Source organism: Malurus melanocephalus, unplaced genomic scaffold (assembly GCF_030028575.1).
Source record: "Malurus melanocephalus ecotype Western Australia unplaced genomic scaffold, MMel_1.1 scaffold_201, whole genome shotgun sequence".
NCBI lineage: Eukaryota > Metazoa > Chordata > Aves > Passeriformes > Maluridae > Malurus > Malurus melanocephalus.
Genome location: NW_026623433.1, coordinates 510775 through 530328, shown reverse-complemented (window position 1 = coordinate 530328; position 19554 = coordinate 510775). Strand labels below are relative to the sequence as shown.

At 48.5% G+C, this 19554-nt stretch overlaps 1 protein-coding gene across 7 annotated transcripts in view; it reads right to left on the bottom strand.

Moving 5' to 3' along the window:
- ARHGAP32 (Rho GTPase activating protein 32) overlaps positions 1 to 19554 on the bottom strand; it is a 234830-nt gene that overhangs the window by 64884 nt on the left and 150392 nt on the right. For all 7 annotated transcript variants that reach the window (XM_057373534.1, XM_057373532.1, XM_057373533.1 and 4 more), the window contains 4 exons: positions 12533 to 12670; positions 10543 to 10635; positions 8413 to 8535; positions 6333 to 6410 (listed from right to left, as the gene is read on the bottom strand). In XM_057373534.1, coding sequence (XP_057229517.1) covers positions 6333 to 6410; positions 8413 to 8535; positions 10543 to 10635; positions 12533 to 12670 — 432 coding nt within the window. The remainder of the gene's footprint in view (positions 1 to 6332; positions 6411 to 8412; positions 8536 to 10542; positions 10636 to 12532; positions 12671 to 19554) is intronic.

Here is a 19554-nt window from a genome sequence, read left to right as displayed (position 1 = left end):
GGAAAAAGATTGAGCTCCTTCCCACTCCAAGCCRATTTTTGCCCACCAACCTCACAGCAGTTCAGCAGCAGTGCCATGTGTGGGGTGTCCCTGCAAACCTGTCAGGACACCCAGACTAAAGTTATTGCAACTGGCCCAAGGGAAGCAGCAGCAACCACAGCAGAAATCCTCCTGTGCCCACATCCCCAGCAYCCACGGGGTAGGATTCTGCCCAAGCACAAGGCCAAGCTCTCAACCATCACTGAATGCCACAGACTTGAACTGTGGTTGTTGCTGAGACTCCGGGAGCTCAGGGCAGCCCCTGCAGGAGCGCCTGGGCCAGCAGAACTCGGGCTCTGAGCTGGGGCTCCCTCGAACTGACACTGCCTTGGGCAGCACAAGTGACTCCCAAAACCCACCCAAAACCCAACACAAGGCCTGGCTGCACCAGCCAYTCCCTCAGCTGGGTGTTCCAGATGTAGGGGACAGGGTAGCCTGGAGTTGTGGACCACAGCAGTGATTTGGGTGCAGTTCAGAGCACRGATGATGCCAATCAGCATGAGAAAATGAGCACAAACAGCAGCATCCCATCCAGGGGCCCTTYGTTGGGCAGCTCATGCATCTGCCCAGTGCTCTGCTCTGCTGGGAGATGCCAAGGAACAGGCTGAGTGACACASACACAGAAGTGCTGGTGTTCAAATTAAATACACTTCATGCTTTTAAATCATGGAATCGTGGGATGGTTTGGGTTGGAAGRGACCATAGGGATCATCCAGTGCCACCCCTGCCATGGGCAGGGATATCTTGCACTGTCCCAGGCTGCTCCAACTCCATCCAGCCTGGCCTTGGGCACTGCCAGGGATCCAGGGGCAGCCACAGCTTCTCTGGGCACCYTGTGCCAGGGCCTCCCCACCCTCACAGGGAAGGATTTCWTCCTTATATCCAACCWGAMTTTCCCTTTTTCCATTYTGCAGCATTYCCCCTTGTCCAGTCACTCCATTCCTGATGCAGTCCCTCTCCACTTTCCTCRCAGCCCCCAGACACTGGAAGGTACTCTGAGGTCTCCACACAACCTCCTCCTCTGTTCCCCAGGTTGAACAGCCCCAGATTTGACACTTTACTGCAGCTGGGTCTCTGCTGGACATTTCCCACGTGAGAGATACAGGGAGCAATTATTAGATTATAAAAAATGCACAGATCCACCACACAGACATCTGGGGAACTCCACAGCTGAAGTGATGGAGTTTCTGTCATTCYCAGTAATTGCCCACATTGTCTGTGCCTGAGATGTGTAAAGAAACCCAAAGTCCTGAGACTCCAATGTTCCCCAACCACTGATCATCCCAATCTGGATCTAAATCCAGTCCTAGATCCCTAGATACCAAAATCAAAACTCATCTGCCTTGGACTGTTAACAAGACAGTATTTCTCCTGTTTCTCAATGCCCCGTGCAACACACTAAGCAGGAATTCAGAAATGAAAGACACTGGGTGRTGATGTCACTGCTTCCAGATATCCCAGAACTTCCCCAAAYCAAACATTCTGCCTGCTGTCCATGYAYCACTTTTGCCATGTTCGCACCAACAATTACAATGGATTTTTAGGGGCAAAGAATTGTGCTGGCTCCATGATGTTAACTCACTGCTAAAAGTTAATTACATTCTCTGACTTAGTTATTCTAACGTGTCTTGCAAGATTCCCCAGGAGATCCTTGTCAGGGTTATAACCCACAACTTGTGCCTCATTCCCACCCACTTAAAAGATGCTGTTTCTCCTCCCATGGGAAGTTTTCCATGGTTTTGTATAAATAAATGAGTTTAGTCCAAGAGTTAATCTCAACAGATGTAGCAAGGCACTATCAGAGCTTCAGCCAGGATTAAAGGATTTGGCAACATAGGAAAATTAATAGCTGGGGTAGTATATATTTAGATAAATACAAGGTCATCTAAAGGTTAAAAATATCACTACACACCTTCAGCAGAGGATGAAGGCACAGACTGCTGGGACATGAGAACTGTTCTGCAACACCTACTACAGCTTTATCTTTCCAATTCTGTGCCAGTGGCTGCCAMAACTGGAGGACACACGAGGTTTTAAGGGGAAGAGTCAGAGCAACAATGGCAATTTTCAGAGTATGAGGAAGGAATTCAAACAAATGAGGAAGCAGCAGCAAAGTAAACAGCAAATCTGGAGACATCTGGATTGGTCTTTTGGGTTTGACATAATCTAAAGTGTGGGTTCCATTTCAGTCAAAAAATTTTCTCTTTTCCTTTTSAATCTGATGACAGTCTAACAAAACCTGACAGGGAAACTGCAACTTTTATGGCCTCTTTAGCCTTTCTGAGTAGAATGTTCACTGAGTGTGAAAATTCCAAATGACCACACAGGGAGCAGGACACCCTCACTTTGCTCCCAAAGCAGCCCCTGCCAAAATGCTCTCCCACTGTAGGGTACCACTAACAGGAGGAACAAGACTGTTACTCCTCTTATCCTGAGCTCTTTTTCAGAGCCTGGGCCACAAAACTATTTTGATTTCTTTAATTCACAAAAAAAAAAATCTGTGCGGGATGGTACTTGTTGATTATTCATTCCTGACTGGTGTGCCAGCTGCACTTTGGGAAACCAGAGAGCTGGAGAGGGATTTGGGACAAGGGGTGGACAGACAGGACATGGGGAATGGCTTCCCACTGCCAGAGGGCAGGGTGAGATGGGATTTAGATGCAATATTGGGAATAATGTTTTCCCTGTGAGGGTGGGGAGGCCCTGGAACAGGGTGCCCCATCCCTGGCAGTGTCCAAGGCCAGGCTGGATGGGGCTTGGGGCACCCTGGGACAGTGGGAGGTGTCCCTGCCATGGCAGGGGTGGCTCYGGATGATCTCTAAGGTTCCTCCCAACCCATCCCATCCTGGGATTCTGTGGAACTGGGACCTGCAGTCTCACAACTAATTTAAGATCAGCCTGATTAAAGCAGCCCACCCTGGTCGTGTCCCCTCTCCAGCAGTGCAGGTGGTGGGGCAGCTCTGCCCCACAGGAAACAATTCCCAAAAACCACAGGCCATCCAAAGGCAGCTGTGCATCAAACAAGGGCCTGTCCCCAATGACTCAGCTCCCTGATACAGGCACCGATTGAAAAGACAAAGCATGAAGCAAAAGCAGAGCAGAACAAAGAGGGCTGAAGGCTGTTAATGTGGAGGTGGCTGTAATTTTGGGAACAACCTTACAGAGAAAGCACTGACTCACACTGAGGGCACTGCAAGAGAAAAAAGCTTGAGGAGAAATGTCTTAAAAATTATTTTACTTTCAGCAGAGCAAATGCTAAGCAGCCTGGTGGGCTGTGCTGCTCCCACAGGATCAGGGTGTTGCAGTGAAGTTGTGAGCTCAGGTATGCACAGAACACAGGCATCATGCCAGGGGCACAGAGTGCCAGGGGCACAGAGTGCCAGGGGAGTGTGAGGGACACAGACCCAGAGAGTGGCCCTGAAGGGCAACTCTGGCTGCCAGGAACACTCTGACCCCCATGCTGGTCCAAGCTGCAGGTGCCTGGCAGAGCTGCTCTCTGGCTGACTGTGCAAAGCTACTCCAGCTCCTCCCCAGAGCGCTCCCGTTCTCCAGAGGGCTGCAGGCACCTCTGCCCAGACACACACAGCCCACAGCTGCTTCCAATGCACAAAAACAGGCCTGTGCCTTTAAGACAAGAAGGAATTTTTCCCCTGTTCAGTGAAACAAGGAAATTTTTTCCCTGCTCTTGCTCTCCTCCTATCAAGACATGATTTATAATGGAAGCTGTGGTTGGTTGATAAAACTCTGCACCTTCCCTAACACGAAGCAAAAACCTGAGAAAGAACAGGACAAACTGTCCAGAATTCAGTGGCAGGGCCTCCTCCTTTTATCTGCTCTCAGAATCACCACTATCTGGCAAGAGGGGCTCTGTTGATTTATTTTATTAATTCTGGAAATGACTGGATCAACAGATTGCTATCCCTGCAATGTTCCTAAACAGGAACAGAACTGTTTGGCTCTAACAAATGCTTCAGAGGCTGCACAGCTTCATCCATCCCTACACCCATTGCTGTAACAACATTCCTCACCTACACACTCCTTCTGAGCATCCTTCCAGGACACTTCAGCCTGTAACTCATCTCCAGGGCTGCTGTAGCAAAACCACAAATAAATTGCCTTTCTCAAAATTCTCACTGCTCCTATCATCAAAAGACCTCATTCCATCAGGAAATGTCCATTTTCTGTACATACACAGCTCATGAGTAAACCTGACACACAGGGTAAAACTTTGAGCAAACACAGCTCTGGAGCTGTGGCAACACAGATCTGCATCTCCACACCATGTGTGGCTCAGTGACCAGGTCACACTGTGACCACTCCTGCTTGGAATTAAGGACACATGATTACTGCACCCCTAATTTTCTGTTAAGCCAGAATATGGTGCTGTGTTTCTGCACTGCTCAGATCTGTTGTGTGAGGAGCTTGACCACGCAGGGACACAGCAAAGCCCCTTTTCAGGCACTTTGCTCATCACTGTATTTTTATGCTGGGAAAGCACACAGGGCTTGCTGTGCTCTGAGAGGCACCAGGCAATGACAAACTGCAGAAGGACTGCATGCTTCTGCTGCCTTTAAACACCAGGGATGCTCCTCAGGCCTGGCCCCAGTACCAGCCAGCCTATGGCAAGCAGGGAGCCCCCAGTGAATAATGGGATCTCCATCCCACACAGGGATCCCCAGCCCTGTGCAAGGTGTCCACACTCAGGCACAGAGCAGATTGTTCAGCTTTCCATATTCACATGGCATGGGCTGATCATTGCAGGCAGTATCACAGCACTGAACTGGCACTGGGGGTTGGAACTGATGGCTGAGGTCCCTTCCCACCCAGGCCATTCTGTGATTCTGTGGCAGTACAGCAAATAYAGCTTTAGGGCTTCTAAGATTAGARCATGAGTCCAGCAAAGCCACAACTCAGCTCAGAATCTGCAGAGGTTTGTTCAAGCAGTGTCAATGTGTTGACTCTAGAAACAAATGAAATTTCAGAGCAGGTATTCCACATCTATGCTGTTCTGATTTTACAAATGAGATATCATCTGACCTCCCACACCTGACACAAAGCCAACAAAAGCTGTGTCTCACATGCCCTGGCTGAGCAGACAGCACTGGGATGGTTGGTAACTACCCTGCATCCCACTGGGATTGGGAGATCCAACTGCTGGCACTGACAACAGGCTGGCCCTGGCACGGAAAGGTCTGTCAGGGAAAATCTGAGGAGCCTTGAGAAGACTTTCTGTGCCAAATTACACAAGTGTCTGGTCAATCCTGACCCTCTGCAGAGCAAATTCCTCATCCCACCCACTCACAGACAGCAGCTGCAGATGGAAATCCCAGTGGCTGAAAGCAGCTGAAATGTGAGCCAGGGCACAAGTCAGTCCCCTCAGCCTCCAGTGGCTCTGGAGTTTGCTTGGTTCATAGAGACTTTTACAGCTTTTACATTCCTCAATGGGAAAATCCAAGTTAAGGAGTAAAAAYTCCTTAGAAGGAAGGACAGTGCCATTTCAACAYACAAGGTTTGGTATCTAATCCCCAGCTATGCTTAGGACCTTCTGAAAGCTGAGTCTCCATCTCCGTGCTGTAACATTTCCAGGGTCCAGCAATATTAACAGCACACAATAAACACAGACACGGATGGGTGGCTTGTCCAAGTCAGCAGCACTGTTCCATCAGCTGGAATTCTCTAAATCCTCTACGTTCTGCCTGCTCTGGCTTTAGCTACTGGAAGGAAGAGGCTGATGTGAGTAGCAGTGTCAGCTGCCTTGAAGGGGGAGCAGCATAAACTTCCACTGACATCAGGCCAGCTGTCCATCACAGGCCACAGCTAGCCCTCCTTCCATGGAGAGGGAGGGAGGAAATGTCCAGTGGAAGCCCTGTGTCTGTTCCAGCCCCAGCCCAGAGAGCAGGGGAGCCCCCTGAGCCCAAGGCAGAGACACCCTGCTCACCCCCTGAGCAGGGGCAGCAGCTGCAGGAACCCAGCACTGAGGCTCCTGCCTTCACCCCATCCCTCTGCCTTCACCCCATCCCTCTGCCTTCACCCTATCCCCCTGCCTTCACCCCATCCCTCTGCCTTCACCCCATTCCCCTGCCTTCACCCCATCCTCCTGCCTTCACCCCATCCCTCTGCCTTCACCCCATTCCCCTGCCTTCACCCCATCCCTCTGCCTTCACCCCATTTCCCTTCCTTCACCCCATCTCCCTGTTTTCACCCCATCCCTCTGCCTTCACCCCATCTCCCTGTTTTCACCCCATCCCTCTGCCTTCACCCCATTCCCCTGCCATGGTGGTGCTGGTGCCTACCTGGAAGCCGTGTTTGCCTCTCCACCACGAGGTCAGCTCCTTCGGTGGCATGTCGATGACAGACACGATGTCCCCCACCTGCAAAARGGTGACAGCATCAGTCACAGCCAGGAGGAGAGCACAACTCCCATAACCACTGCATAAAACTGCCAAACTCTGGAGCAGCTGCACTTTGCAAATCCCCACAGAGGTGAAGAGCTCCTGGCTGACCCAGCACTCAGCTGTTCCCAAGGAAAAGGGCCCAAAGRCTCCCTGGTGTGGAGTCCAGAAGGCTTCTGGTTAAACCACTGTGATGGTGTCAAACACCTGGGAAAATATTCTCAAGCAACTGAACCGATTTTTGCTGCCTGTCCTATCCATGTGTCTGTGGGCACTGCATGTGTCCCCTGCTCCCTCTCACTGCAGAGGGGAGAGCTGCCTTTGCAGCTCACAARCTGCCCTGCATGAGCTGCCCTGGCTCAGAAAATGAACAGAGGAGAGGTGGAAAATGGCCAAGGACACCAAACAGTTTTTCTTGAAGCTTTGCTCATTTCCATAAAAATGTAATAGTTTGAAAGGAAATCAGCATAATCAATACTAAATTTGTCTTGGTTTGAATCAAGCTTTGTGTGGCCTGTATCACAGAAAATGAGAAGGAGCAGAACCTAAATAAATACTGCAGGTAGGTAGGGCAAAAACTGGTGCCAGTAATGCCCAACTTTCACCAGGTATTTAACCCTGATGGATCTCAAAGTGTTTTACAGAAAAGACAACACATCCCCAGTTTGGGGGCAGGGATCACTGAGACACGGGCAAGTGATTTCCTGCAGGGAACASTGAACCAAGAGCAAAGCAAATGTCCATGAAGGGAACTGCTGTCACCACAGCAGCACAGACAYTGGGGATGTTCCTCAGAACTGGGGWACAAACTCCAGTCAGCTGCTTGTGCAACTGCCTACTGGAAATTAAAAACAGAAAAGAGATAATCTGGGCAAGGGAACAGGACTCAGCATTGTACAACCCCTGATCCTGTTCCCTTCCAGCTCTGCTGAGGTCTCTCACGGCACACCCTTGGAATCCACAYGTGCCTCAGTTTCCCCTCTGCACAGAGCAAGATTTAAAGCAGGGAGTGTCACTTCAGTGCTCTCATGAGCTGACACCAGCCTGGAGTCTGTGCTGCTTGGATTCCAGATGGGAGCTGCTGTGCTCCACATCCCTCTGATCAAACAGCTCTTTGGGGTACACCAACAACTGCCTTGATTTGAACATAAACAAAGCCCTGGCAGCACCAGACTGTCACAGTTGTTCTTCCTTCCTGTGCTGCCCACCAAGGATGGGATCACAAAGCTCCTCAGGTCACTGTTTTCCTTCACACATTTTGTAGAAACAGCACCATTGCACAGGGCAACCAGAGCAAAACCTGCTGCTTTGTGGGTAAAAAACAACTGTCAGTTAGCCAAAAACTTTCAGGGCATGATCTTCCAGATCTTGGATGGGACATGGAGCAACCAGGGCTACTGGAAAGTGTCCCTGCCCATGGCAAGGGCTGGAATGGGATGGGCTTTAAGKTCCTCCCAACCCAAACCATCCTGAGATTCTGGCATTTGCTCCACAGCAGCTCCTGGGCTGGATTTTCAGACCAGTATTAGCTCATCACCCACCCTTCCAGTACCAACTCTTTTCCAATCTGCTTCTTCTCATGGGAGCAGAAGCTCTAAAAAATGGTTTCAGACAGGGACTTGCTCAGAGGAACATGGGTGGTGTAACCTGGGCAARGAGAAATTAAACTTGTGTCCACACACCCAGGGACAGCCACCCTGACAAGAGAACACATGGGCTGTGCTCAGGGCCAGCCCCGAGGAGCTGCAGGAGCTGGCTCATCAGCACATCTTAATGCCCAGTAAAGCTGTATTTTAAAGATGACTGAACATCTGCCCCTATCCAACTCATTGCAGATCGAATATTTAACTCAATCTTCCAAGCTTCACCTCACAAAACACTATGGAAGTGTCTGGACATATTCCTGATGGGCACACAGGCCCAGACAAACAGATTACACTCRTCTGTAGCTGACAACAAGGAATGCAAGTGCTTTATTTACCTCAAAGGACAGCTCATCTGCTGCTTGAGCAATGTATCTCTTAATGACATGGGCAGCAGCAATGGCAGGGACATTAATGGATGATTCCTCATGGACCAGCAGGTGATTCCCCTTGTTATCAATCTGAAACAAAGAGCACAGGAGTGTCTGAGGCAGCTGAGGACAASTGAGGAGGCATTTCAGTGGTGCAGAGGCTTCAAGCTGATTGAGAGAGACAGCCCAGCCCGGGGCCCAGGAGAGAGGGCACAGCACAGACACAGCAGCACTCTGGGGGTGTTCCAGAAGGTTGGGTGTCCCTATCCCTCCCCCGTGAGGAGAAAAAGGCTGAATTGGTGCAGCCTCATGTACAAACAGCACAAACAGTGAGAGTCTGCACCTTCTGCACCTCCCTGAACACCAAACCGTGGTGGTTTGCCATGGCAATACAGGTGTGCTACAAAAATCCTCYACAAAGTGAAATTAATGCTCAAGAGGTACTGAGGGAAGGAGGAAATGCTGTCAAAACAGAAACTAGTGTTGCTTTCCACTTTCTCCCACCMTTTCAATAATTTATTTTTCAAGAAACATGCACCCTCCCTTGCGATCGCCAGCCTTTCAAAATTTCCTGGTTTTTTGTAAAATTCTGTAGGATTCTCAGTGAGTCACAATGGTTATTCTGTACTGCATGTGCAGTGGCTTTGCTGTGATTTCCAGGCCCACTGTGTTGCAGTAAATCCCACATTTTATTTCTCTCTCCATCTTCCTCCCTCCCTYTGCAGCCTTCCAAGATTTTTCCCATCCCAAAGGATTTCAGGGTGAGAAGGATATCAGTGAAGAAAACTGCAGGAAGACACACTCCATCCTTATCAGAACCATTTCAAAAGGAGTGCAGTCTATTAATAGCTGTTTCTATTCCTGGTGAGAGCGATGGAAAGGCACACGTCTGCGCCCAGCCGGAGCAGGGACAGCTGGGCACTCACCCCATCCCATCCCATCCCAGCCTCCCCTTCCTCCTCCCCTGCCAGGGCCATTGTTTGAAGGCTGCAAGGCCATGAAACCTGAAAGCAGAGCTGCAGCTGCAGCTCACAACACACAAACTGTGCCACTGCCAGCACAAGGCAGCCTCTGTCTGCAGGGAGCCAATGGCAGCACGGAATATTTACTGGGTTGGGAGCTACTCCAGGGAAAAATGATGAAAAAAAACCCAAGAGAAGGAGCAAACACAATCACAGAGACAGCTGAGTTTTAGAAAYGTGCCACATTTGCAGCACTACCTTGGCAAAAAGGAGTGCAGGAATAAGTGAGCTTTGGAATAAATGGGCTTTGGAATAACTGAACCTTCTGCAAGACGTTACTGGGAAATTCAGCCCTGAACTGGGCACTCCAGGCAGCCCTGTGGGACTGCCACCTCCTCTATTTGTGAAYTTCAGCAGGACAGTATGTTTCTGAGAGATAAAATCCAGGTAACAAGGAAAAAAAAACCCTGTACTCTTATTACTGGATCTGATTCTGTGTGTCCTACACCTCCGTGCTGGTRATAGGGAATAAAGCTGTCAGGACAGAATTCCAGTGACATTGTTGCCTTGAAAGGCCAGTTTTAATAATGACACAGACATGGTTAAGGGGATAAAAAGGGTTTTACCTCGGYATTTGGGATCCCAGKTGCACAATTYRATGGCAGAATGCACMYCCRTGTACAGCACRGGTACAAGTTTTATAGGTTTCAGGAATTAGCATATCTATCTAGGATTCCCCAATAAGAAACTTCACAAATGCAGTAATGTCCCCCTATTCTAATGAATCTCTCTCTAGATGAGGCCAGAGCTCAGTTTACACAGGATGTTCTGGACAGAAGGCTTCACCCAAGGCTGGAGCCTCAGGTTTAAGATAGCACAGGGTACACTGACTCCTTTTTCAGGATATTTGGTCTCTCTGCCCAGCAGAACTCCTAAACTAAGCTGGAATATTAAGCTTCAGGAATTACAAGCATGTGGGCTAAGGGGTACAGGCGGATGCATAGAGGGTACAGAAGCGTAAAGAGAAAAGCAAAAATCATCAGGCATCAACATCAGTGGTTCTGGAAAGAGCAGGGGTGTGCCTCCTGTGCTCCCAAAGGCAGGAAACAAGGAACAGGCCCCGAGTGTGCTGTACCTCCATCCATGTGAGCGCAGGGCCGCAGTTGATCTTGTTGCCTGCGATGTTGGAGAGCCGAGCCAGGTAAGCCATCAGCATCTGGGTGACCAGCTGGACACAAACACACACACACAGAGCTGCTGTCAGTGCTCCTTCCCCTGGAGAGCCTGCTGCAGCCATGGCAGAGCAGAAATCACCCCCAGACACGGGCAGGAGGCACAGGGATCTGCTCCTTCAGCAAAGAAATGCATTTCTGTCATTTGAAAACAGCAAGTCACACACAGGATTCTAATGGTTACACCAAAACAAAAGGGTAAAGAAGCAGCTCACTGTGAAAGCAATCATGTYATTATCACCATTTTGTAAGATTTATTCAGATTTTGCTATCACCCCTTGTCAAGATACCTTAAATTTAAAGGCTTCCCCTCATCATGGACTTCAAAATCAAACAGCCCATGTGTCTTAGGGCTACCAAACACACCTGGGAACCCCTCAGGGAACAAACCCCTGGCTGCTACTTCCACGCTCTGACAAAGCCTTAAGAATGTGACAACTCAGACTGATGCCCTGGCCACAGAGTAATATTTCAAGCAGTAGAAGAGGGKTTTAAAAATACACTTTGCAATGTCCCTTCTGTAACAGTAAACTGGTTTTTATTACAGAGAAGCYACTGAGGTCTTTCCAAAGCCTCACAGTGACAGTGGGATAAAGCAGCATTGTAGCCCAGAATCTGCAGGACTGTTTAAAACATTGTTCTCCTCAAACATCTGTTCCAATGTGGCCAATTCAAAATAAAAAATATATGATGAGACACCCCACAGCTGCAGAGCTATGTTTGACAGAGCAGCAGAGCTGTTCAGCATCTTCACATCCTCTGTGCTTGTGGACAGAATGCAGATTTTCAGGCTCATGCTCTGAAGTCCAGTTAAATCAGTGGTACAAATAAGGATGCGAGAGATAGGAATGCCTAAAATATAATTAAAAATAAAGCAGGAATTCATTGTCCTGAATATTGCTGCTTCTGCTGAATTTAAACTTTAAATCCTCCCCCAGAAATACCCCATGTGAAGCCAAAGCAAGTGATAAATCAGCCTTACTGCTGAGTGATGGGGCTGCAYGAGCAGCTCCTTGTATTCCATGGCAAACAGCATGGACAATTGCAGGGGTGCTAATTTAAGTGTCCACATCCTCCAAAACCATGCAGCCAAGATGCACCTGCTGCTTTCCAGGACATTATTCTGGACATGAATTAATGTTTCAATTATCAGCAATGAGAAGCTGAGGGAATCCCAGCTCAWCATACTCCAGGTGAAGACAGCAAGCCAAGAAATGAAAAGCATCTGTCTGAGAAAAAAGAATACCTCATTGAGGAAAAAGAGCTTTTTAAAGACCATTTAAATAACACASTAATGCAAATGGTCTTAAAAACCACTTTAGGGATATTCAGTTTCAAATGGGAATGCTCTTGCAGTGCTGCAGCCTTGGACATCAGCATTTCCTGGGAATGCTGAGCTGGTAACACTAAGCCAGGAAATACCCACAGCACTGACAACAAAACCAAATTCACATCTAAGGCACTAAAGGACAGCTGCTTTCCTGACACTCAAGTCACCATTCCAGATTCAGGAGCTCAATCAATCTGTCTGAACTTGCAGGACATTTCCCTTTAGATCACTGAAATTAGCAGTGAAAACACTGCCTTTATTCCTGGTGGCTGATTTTCAAACATAACCCAGGCTGTGTTAAAACTGYTCTGTATTGGAAACACATGGAGTTGCTGAGGCTGGGAAAGATCTCAAAGTCCACCACTAAACCATGTCCCCAGGTGCCACATCCACACACTTTGGAATACTTCCAGGGACGGGGACTCCAGCACTGCTGGGCAGCCCCTTCCAATGCTCAACAGGGAGAAATTGTCCCTGAGACCCAAGGAAATGGGTCTGGAGATGAGTGCCTGGGGAAATGCCAGTGCCTGCGTGGTGCTCTGGGTGCCCCCAGGGCTCTTTACCTCGGGGCTGTCCTTCAGGGCATCGGAGCGGGGCAGCTCTGCCAGCTGCGAGAAGCGGCGGTCGTAGATGCACAGGTGGAGGTGTTTGTCCAGCACACGGAAATCCTCATAGCTCCTCTTGACAATCCAGCTCCTGCCCTGCACACACAAACACAGCCACTGTCAGCAGCTCCATAAACGGGGGGTAGGAAAGGGAAACCTCTGGAGAAAAAGCCCTTCCTCCTCCAAACATCTGAAAGCCACCAAAGCACCCGAGGAACATTTTCATGTTTTAATTTGCGGGCAATGTTTTCATGTTTTCATTTGCAGCAGCCATTCATGCTCAAACCAGCTGTTAGTGATCCTGTTTTAATTATTTAACCATGGGGTTGGATGCGGCCCAGCATCATGAGACCCAGCCAGAGTTTTAACTTCCACCTGTCTTACAAGGATTTTGTAGCATTTTCCTACACAAGGTTTCCTTGCACAAATGTAAATCACCAAGTGGTTGTATAAACAGCATGAAATTAGATTCCAAACAGATAGAAGCACATAAAYCCAGGGATCTGAAGGCAGGATTGAAGCTTGCAAAATTTCTGCCAGGTGCCCCAGGCAAACCTTCAGTTAAACCAAGAAAACAATCCATGATGAACAACTCTAGCTGCAGATTTATTCCTGAGTGCRTATCATTTCCCCAATTAAAATATAGACAAGATACAGACTGCTCCAGGGGACAAGGAAGGGACCGTGGCAGCATGGGATAATTTGCTTTGTGAAGCTTTTAATATCTAATGATGACTTTTAAATGCTCCACAGCCTATTATGATGCATAAAAAATGTTGTAATAATGTAGCAGTTTACAGGTCAAAGCATTTTATGAAGAGTTATTAATCCCAAAATCTCTGAATGGGATAGAAGRGACCTTAAAACTCATCCAGTGCCACCCCTGCCATGGCAGGGACACCTTCCACTGTCYCAGGCTGCTCCAAGTCCTGTCCAACCCGGCCCTGGACACTGCCAGGGATGTGGAAGGAATGAAGGAATCAGATTGCTCCAGGTTACACGGGCACTCAGAGGCAGGGCCAAGGATTAGAAGTGACACAGGGATGCCTGGAAGTGGAGCAGAAAGMAGGGGATGTGTGGGGTGCAGGGGACACAGCAGGGAGCAGAGCTGGAAGCGGTGCCCTGCTGTGCCAGACCGTGCCCACTGCCCTCTGCCCGGGATAGGAAAGGCACAACCCCCCTCTGAATTCCCCAGCATCATTCCTCTGTACTGATTCCTTCATCAGCAAAAGTCTAAGCATCAGTTTTACATTAATACCCAAAGCCTGCGAGGCAATTGCAGATACCACCCCTCCAATCCAGCCAMATTCTGTCCCAATGATTTCAGACAAATCCACACTGTGACTGTGCCCATGAACTCTGCTTTCAGCTCATGAAAAATCACCATATTTCACAATCCTACAACRAGGCACCCACACAGGATAAATGCTTTGGAATTTCCACATTATGTCATTTTAATTTTTGTCTAAAGGAGAAAAACAAAACCAGAAGTGCAAGGCTAATTCTGTTCAGGGAGCTGTCAGCTTTCCCCRTTTCTCCATCTTCTGCAATTAAGGAATTCTTGCTCTCTCCTCRAGCTGCCAGTGTGACCTTCAAGGTTTCCTCACCAATGCAGGGAACAGCAGCCTGAGAAATGGCTGTGATCCCGGACTCGCCTGTGCCCTGAGCAGGGCATTCCACCCCTGTGTGACCACACAGACAACATCATGATCTGTCAAATGATCCTAAACCTACCTGTCACTAATTCTGGTATTTCCATTCTAAAGGCTGGCCCGCAGCTTTGCCGGCTGATTGCCAGGATGGGGCAGGAAGAGTTAATGGAGCCGGGAGGCAGAGCCTGAGCAGCCCCTGCCGAGCCGTGCCGGGGGTGTGGGATCAGCTCTGCRCTCTCCCACCACCCCAGGGGCTGGCACGGGGCTGGCAGCAGCAGGGAAAGGTGATGGATGAGCAGGGACAGCTTACCCCACAGCAGCAGCAGTGTCTGCAGCCCCACGGGAGGCTCCTGGAGCAAGGGCAGGCGGCACAGCCRGAGTGCGGGGAGGGAACYGGGATCCTCGGCTCCTGCACCTCCAAACTGCAGCTGGCAGCTGCTAAGCAACCAGCAGAGCTGTCCCTGAGCCACCCCTGAACCATCCCCGAGCCATCCCTGAGCAATCCCTGAGCCATCCCTGAGCCATCCCCGAGCCATCCCTGAACCATCCCTGAGCCATCCCTGAGCCATCCCCGAGCCATCCCTGAGCCATCCCCGAGCCATCCCTGAACCATCCCCGAGCCATCCCCGAGCTGTCCCTGAGCAATCCCTGAGCCATCCCTGAGCCATCCCCGAGCCATCCCCGAGCCATCCCCGAGCCGTCCCTGAGCAATCCCTGAGCCATCTCTGAGCCATCCCCGAGCCATCCCCGAGCCATCCCTGAGCTGTCCCCGAGCTGTCCCCAAACCATCCCCGCACTGTCCATGCCAGCAGACCAGCTCCAGCAGGGGGATGGTGCCGGTGCCTCAAGGCCAGAACCTCACGGCCATTCCCAGGTCACTCAGCCTGGGATGGTGGACATCAGGCTCTTGTGCAAAAGGATCCCAGGATACTTCATGGAATCATGGAATATCCCGAATTGGACCCAAAAGGATCATGACTCCAGCCCCTGGCCGTGCACAAACCCCCCAACAACCCCACCCTGTCCATCCCTGGCAGCGCTGTCCCAACGCTCCTGGAGCTCTGGCAGCCTCGGGGCCGGGACCATTCCCTGGGGAGCCTGGGCAGTGCCAGCACCCTCTGGGGACAGAAGAACCTTTCCCTGGGGAGCCTGGGCAGTGCCAGCACCCTCTGGGGACAGAAGAACCTTTTCCTGCGATCCACTCTGACCCTCCCCTGGCTCAGCTCCAGCCATTCTCCAGGTSCTCTCCCTCCTGTCACAAGAGTCCAGCCCCAGTCCCTCACTCTCAGGGACAGGGCTGCCCTTGCTGTCYCAGTCCCAGGGACAGGGCTGTGCTGGCACAGAGCAGCATTTCAGCAGCAACCACACACTTGTCCACCCAGCACAATGTTCGTCCAACACCCTAAACAGGAGCATTTCCCCATATTCCAAAATTTTAAGCCTGCCAACACACAATTCAAAAAGCACCCATGCTTTAGMTTGGACCTGAAGTTGTATTAAGCCRAGTTTTTGCGRATTTGGAGCCCRAAATACAAKTTTTTAAGCCACATTTACATGGCATGCAATTTACAGGAAGGAATCACTGCAGCAGTCGAGGAAGGAACTGGACAATATTCAGTGCTTCCTATCAGATCCCCAGCACGAATCACAGGAAGACAAAGTCTGGATTCTCCAGCCAGACTCTCAGACAGGCACAGCCAAAGCAGCAGCGACCTCATCCCACACACAAAGTGCTACAAAGGTTTCCCTATACCAACACAAAAGTGGTACATCGTGCTGCCACTTCCTGCAAATTCTCAAGTGCCAGAAGTGGTTGGCAAAAGGATTCTTTTTTAATTAAGAGAGTTAATAAAATATTAGACACAAGCAAGGGCCTGTTAGGTTGGTCACATGTTGACAACTGCATTTTACAGCAAAGCTCAACATTCCTGGTGCTTCAGGCACTGAACATCCATGTGGCAAAAATGTCTTCCTCACATTTTTAATGATTTCCATAAATTGTTGCTCAATAAATTTTTGATCAGCCTCTAATTTTCTATTTCAATAATTACTTTACATTTCCTTAATTATTAATGGTCCTGATTTACAGATGCACAAGCTTAAATCCCATTCACTTCAGTGGGCCATAAGAAAGAGGTGAAGTTAAGCACAAAGTGATTTCCCAGATTCAGACCWTCAATTACAAAACTGGCCAGGACAAATTTCTTTAAAATAAAAAAATCAAATATCAAGTGATTTGCCATTAAAGTGGTTTCTCAAGTGATAATGCCATTAAACAGTTTTAGGATCTTTAAAAGKAAAAATTGACTACTGACTTAAAAACAAGTTCCTCTTGAAAAAAAATSAATGTATTTTTTAATTTWTTTTTTTTTTACAGAAATGTTCACAGTGAAAAGCATCATGGCAATTCTGGAATTTCTCACAGAATGGAAAATCTGGACTCATCCCTACTCTTCTTCCAGCCTGACCTGCTCTCCCGAACTCTGCTGGGTAGGATTAAATGTGATGAGAGCCTGGTGAGATTTCAGCCTCGGCACAGAGCTGCTGATTTTTTTTTTCCAATTATCAAAGCGTAGAGATATGTCATGCTAAAGAAATGGTTAGAGGTTGCTGGAGTGATTTAATTTCCAGTGAGCAGAGATTTGAACTCTCCATGGCCAGTACCAGCAGCGAGAGATCCCAGATCAGCAACGCTCCCGGCGTCACTCAGCATGGCAGGAGATCAGGAGGGACAGGGACCCACAACCAGCTCCACCTGGGGTATTTTTAGCTCTGGTGATCAAACACCCCAAGAAGGAGGAGGAGGAGGAGGAGGAGGATGAGCAGCCACAGCCTGGAGTGGTTTCCACTCCCTGGAGCTCAGCTCAGCCCTGTGGCACTCAAAGAGCAGCAGTGTCACTCCCTGTCCCCGTTCTTCCCTGATTGCTGCAGCTCAGGGATGGCTCTGCTCCCAACAGTCTGACAGCACCCATTGCCCAGCTGAGAGGGGGCAATTCTGAACCATTCCTTGCATTTTCATTCCCATAGTCAAAACCTCACTTGGCTTCATCTGCTCTTAAACACTTCAATTATCAGTACAAAAATCATGCTCCTTTCTAAGAGGGGCTCCCCTAGGTCCAGACCAGCTCCTTACAGGAATATTTTTATCTGGATTTAACTGTTTCCACTTGGCATCTGGCAGRAGTAACTATTCCAGCTGCTGCCAGGATTTGTGGCACCATCCATTCACAAAACACACATGCTGAAATTTTTTATTGAAAACTTATAGATTTACTCACTATGTAAGAAGAGTATTTCCAGCTGGATGTGTCTCCATTGTCGCTGTTGGCTAGACAGCTGACACAAAATAATAGATACAAAGATACATACATATACACACAAAAAGTAACTTTTTTATTTTGGGATAGGCTTTTTTTATCTACTTTAGTAATTAGTGTATGTATTTGTGTCATATATATATATTGGTTAGTGAGTTTGTTACTTTTTACTCAATAGTATAGGATTGGTACGTTTGCAAAAGCTACAGTATAAGTAATGTTTATAACTGTAAGCTACTTGTATTATTAATTTTATATTCTAATTAGTAAAGTTGTTACTTTTTACTCAATAGTATARGATTRGTARGTTTGCAAAAGCTACAGTATTAGTAATGTTTATAATTGTAAGCTACTTGTATTAKTAATTTTATATTCYWWTYTYTTTTTTTTMAGACAGCTAAGGATGTGGCGTTTTTCTCCCATGCAAGCTGTTAACACTCTCTACACTCCAYGTCAGCAGACAGGACCCCATCCTGTCCATCAATCCCTCTTCAARCCAGCCAGGCTGCTGCTGAGCTCCAGCACACACAACCTTCCTGCCCCACAATCTGACTRGGTCTGCTCTACAGCACTTAGCATTTATTTATTTTAAGACAGGGATAGACCTTTCTCTTCTGGTTCAAATGCTTATTTCCTCAGAGAGAACACATGGATGCTCTCCTGAACCTTGCAGCCCACATGGAGAGCGAGAGCAGAAAATGAGATGAAAGTATAAGGCARAAGTCACTTCACTGTGACCCCTCAGTAAGAAAACACCGCAGATTAAATTGCTGGAAAAGCAGCAGCATCCAACAGGAGAGGGTAACTCTGCCATGGGTGACTCTCACAGCTGTCTGGGGCTTGGGCTCTGTGTGTTATTCCAGCCTGACCCTTCAGCCCTTTCCAGTTTCAAGTCATGGTGGAAAAGAGTTTTGAGATTTAGTCAAAACAGAAAGTGAGATGGATAAAATCCATGGCAAGGAGTTCACCCAGGAAGTGTTTTTAGCCRGTGCCTTAGGTCACTTTATCTACACTTACATTTGTTTACCAAAGTGATTTCATGACTTCTGGTGTGTTATTCTAACTTGAAGGAAATTATAAATCCTTAAAACTTAAAGGGAGTYTGCACTAAGGCAACATGAAAGTATTTCTGAATGAAACACTAAAACTTCATCACTCCCCCTAGAATTACAGGACATGGACATGAGGAAGGAACAAACACAGCATGGAGGGAATATACAAACAGACAGAACACAAGGCAGAGGAGAAAATTTGCTAAATTTATGTGGTGAACCCTTATAAGCCTTATTGCACAGCAGAAATTAATCTCTCMGCATTAATTATCAGTTTATTATCAATTAATTGCAGTCAGCAGGGAAAAAAAAAAAAAGATTTTTAATGGAAACCACAGCAGCTTTTCTCCACAAAAAATTAAGACTCCCTTGTGCTGCTGGATTCCAATTACAGATAGGAGCCCCCAAAGCACACGTGGGGACACAGTGTGTCTGAGTGACAGCAGTGCCATCTCTGTCTGTCCCCACAGTTGTGTGGGGATCTCTGGGACACAAGGTGACACAGGCCACGAGCTCCAGGGGTTCCTGTGTCCCTCAGAGCAGAGGAGCAGCTCTGCCAGGAGCACACATTTGGCTCAGGCTTTGTGGGGAGTGGTTTTTGTACAGGTAAGTAGGAGCAGGAGCCCAGCACAGCAGCCCAACACAAACAGAGTGTCTGAATCCTAARAGCCATTTTCCTGCCAGAACCAGCCCATTTCTGAATGGCAGCCTGACAGACTTTGAAGCCAACMCAGGATTTACAGCCCTTGACATGGGAGTGAATTCCCTGCTCTCCTGACACACTGTAATTTAAACAGCTCCATATCCATCATCTCTTTAGCAAAATTCCAGCGTGGAGCAGTGGGTCAGGGGCGATGGGAGGGCAGGCACAGCGTGGGGGGCTGCCTTTGTGCACTCCAGAAAATTAGAGCCGGGACACAATGAGAGCTTGGAGCCACAAATAAAATCCCTCAGAGCCA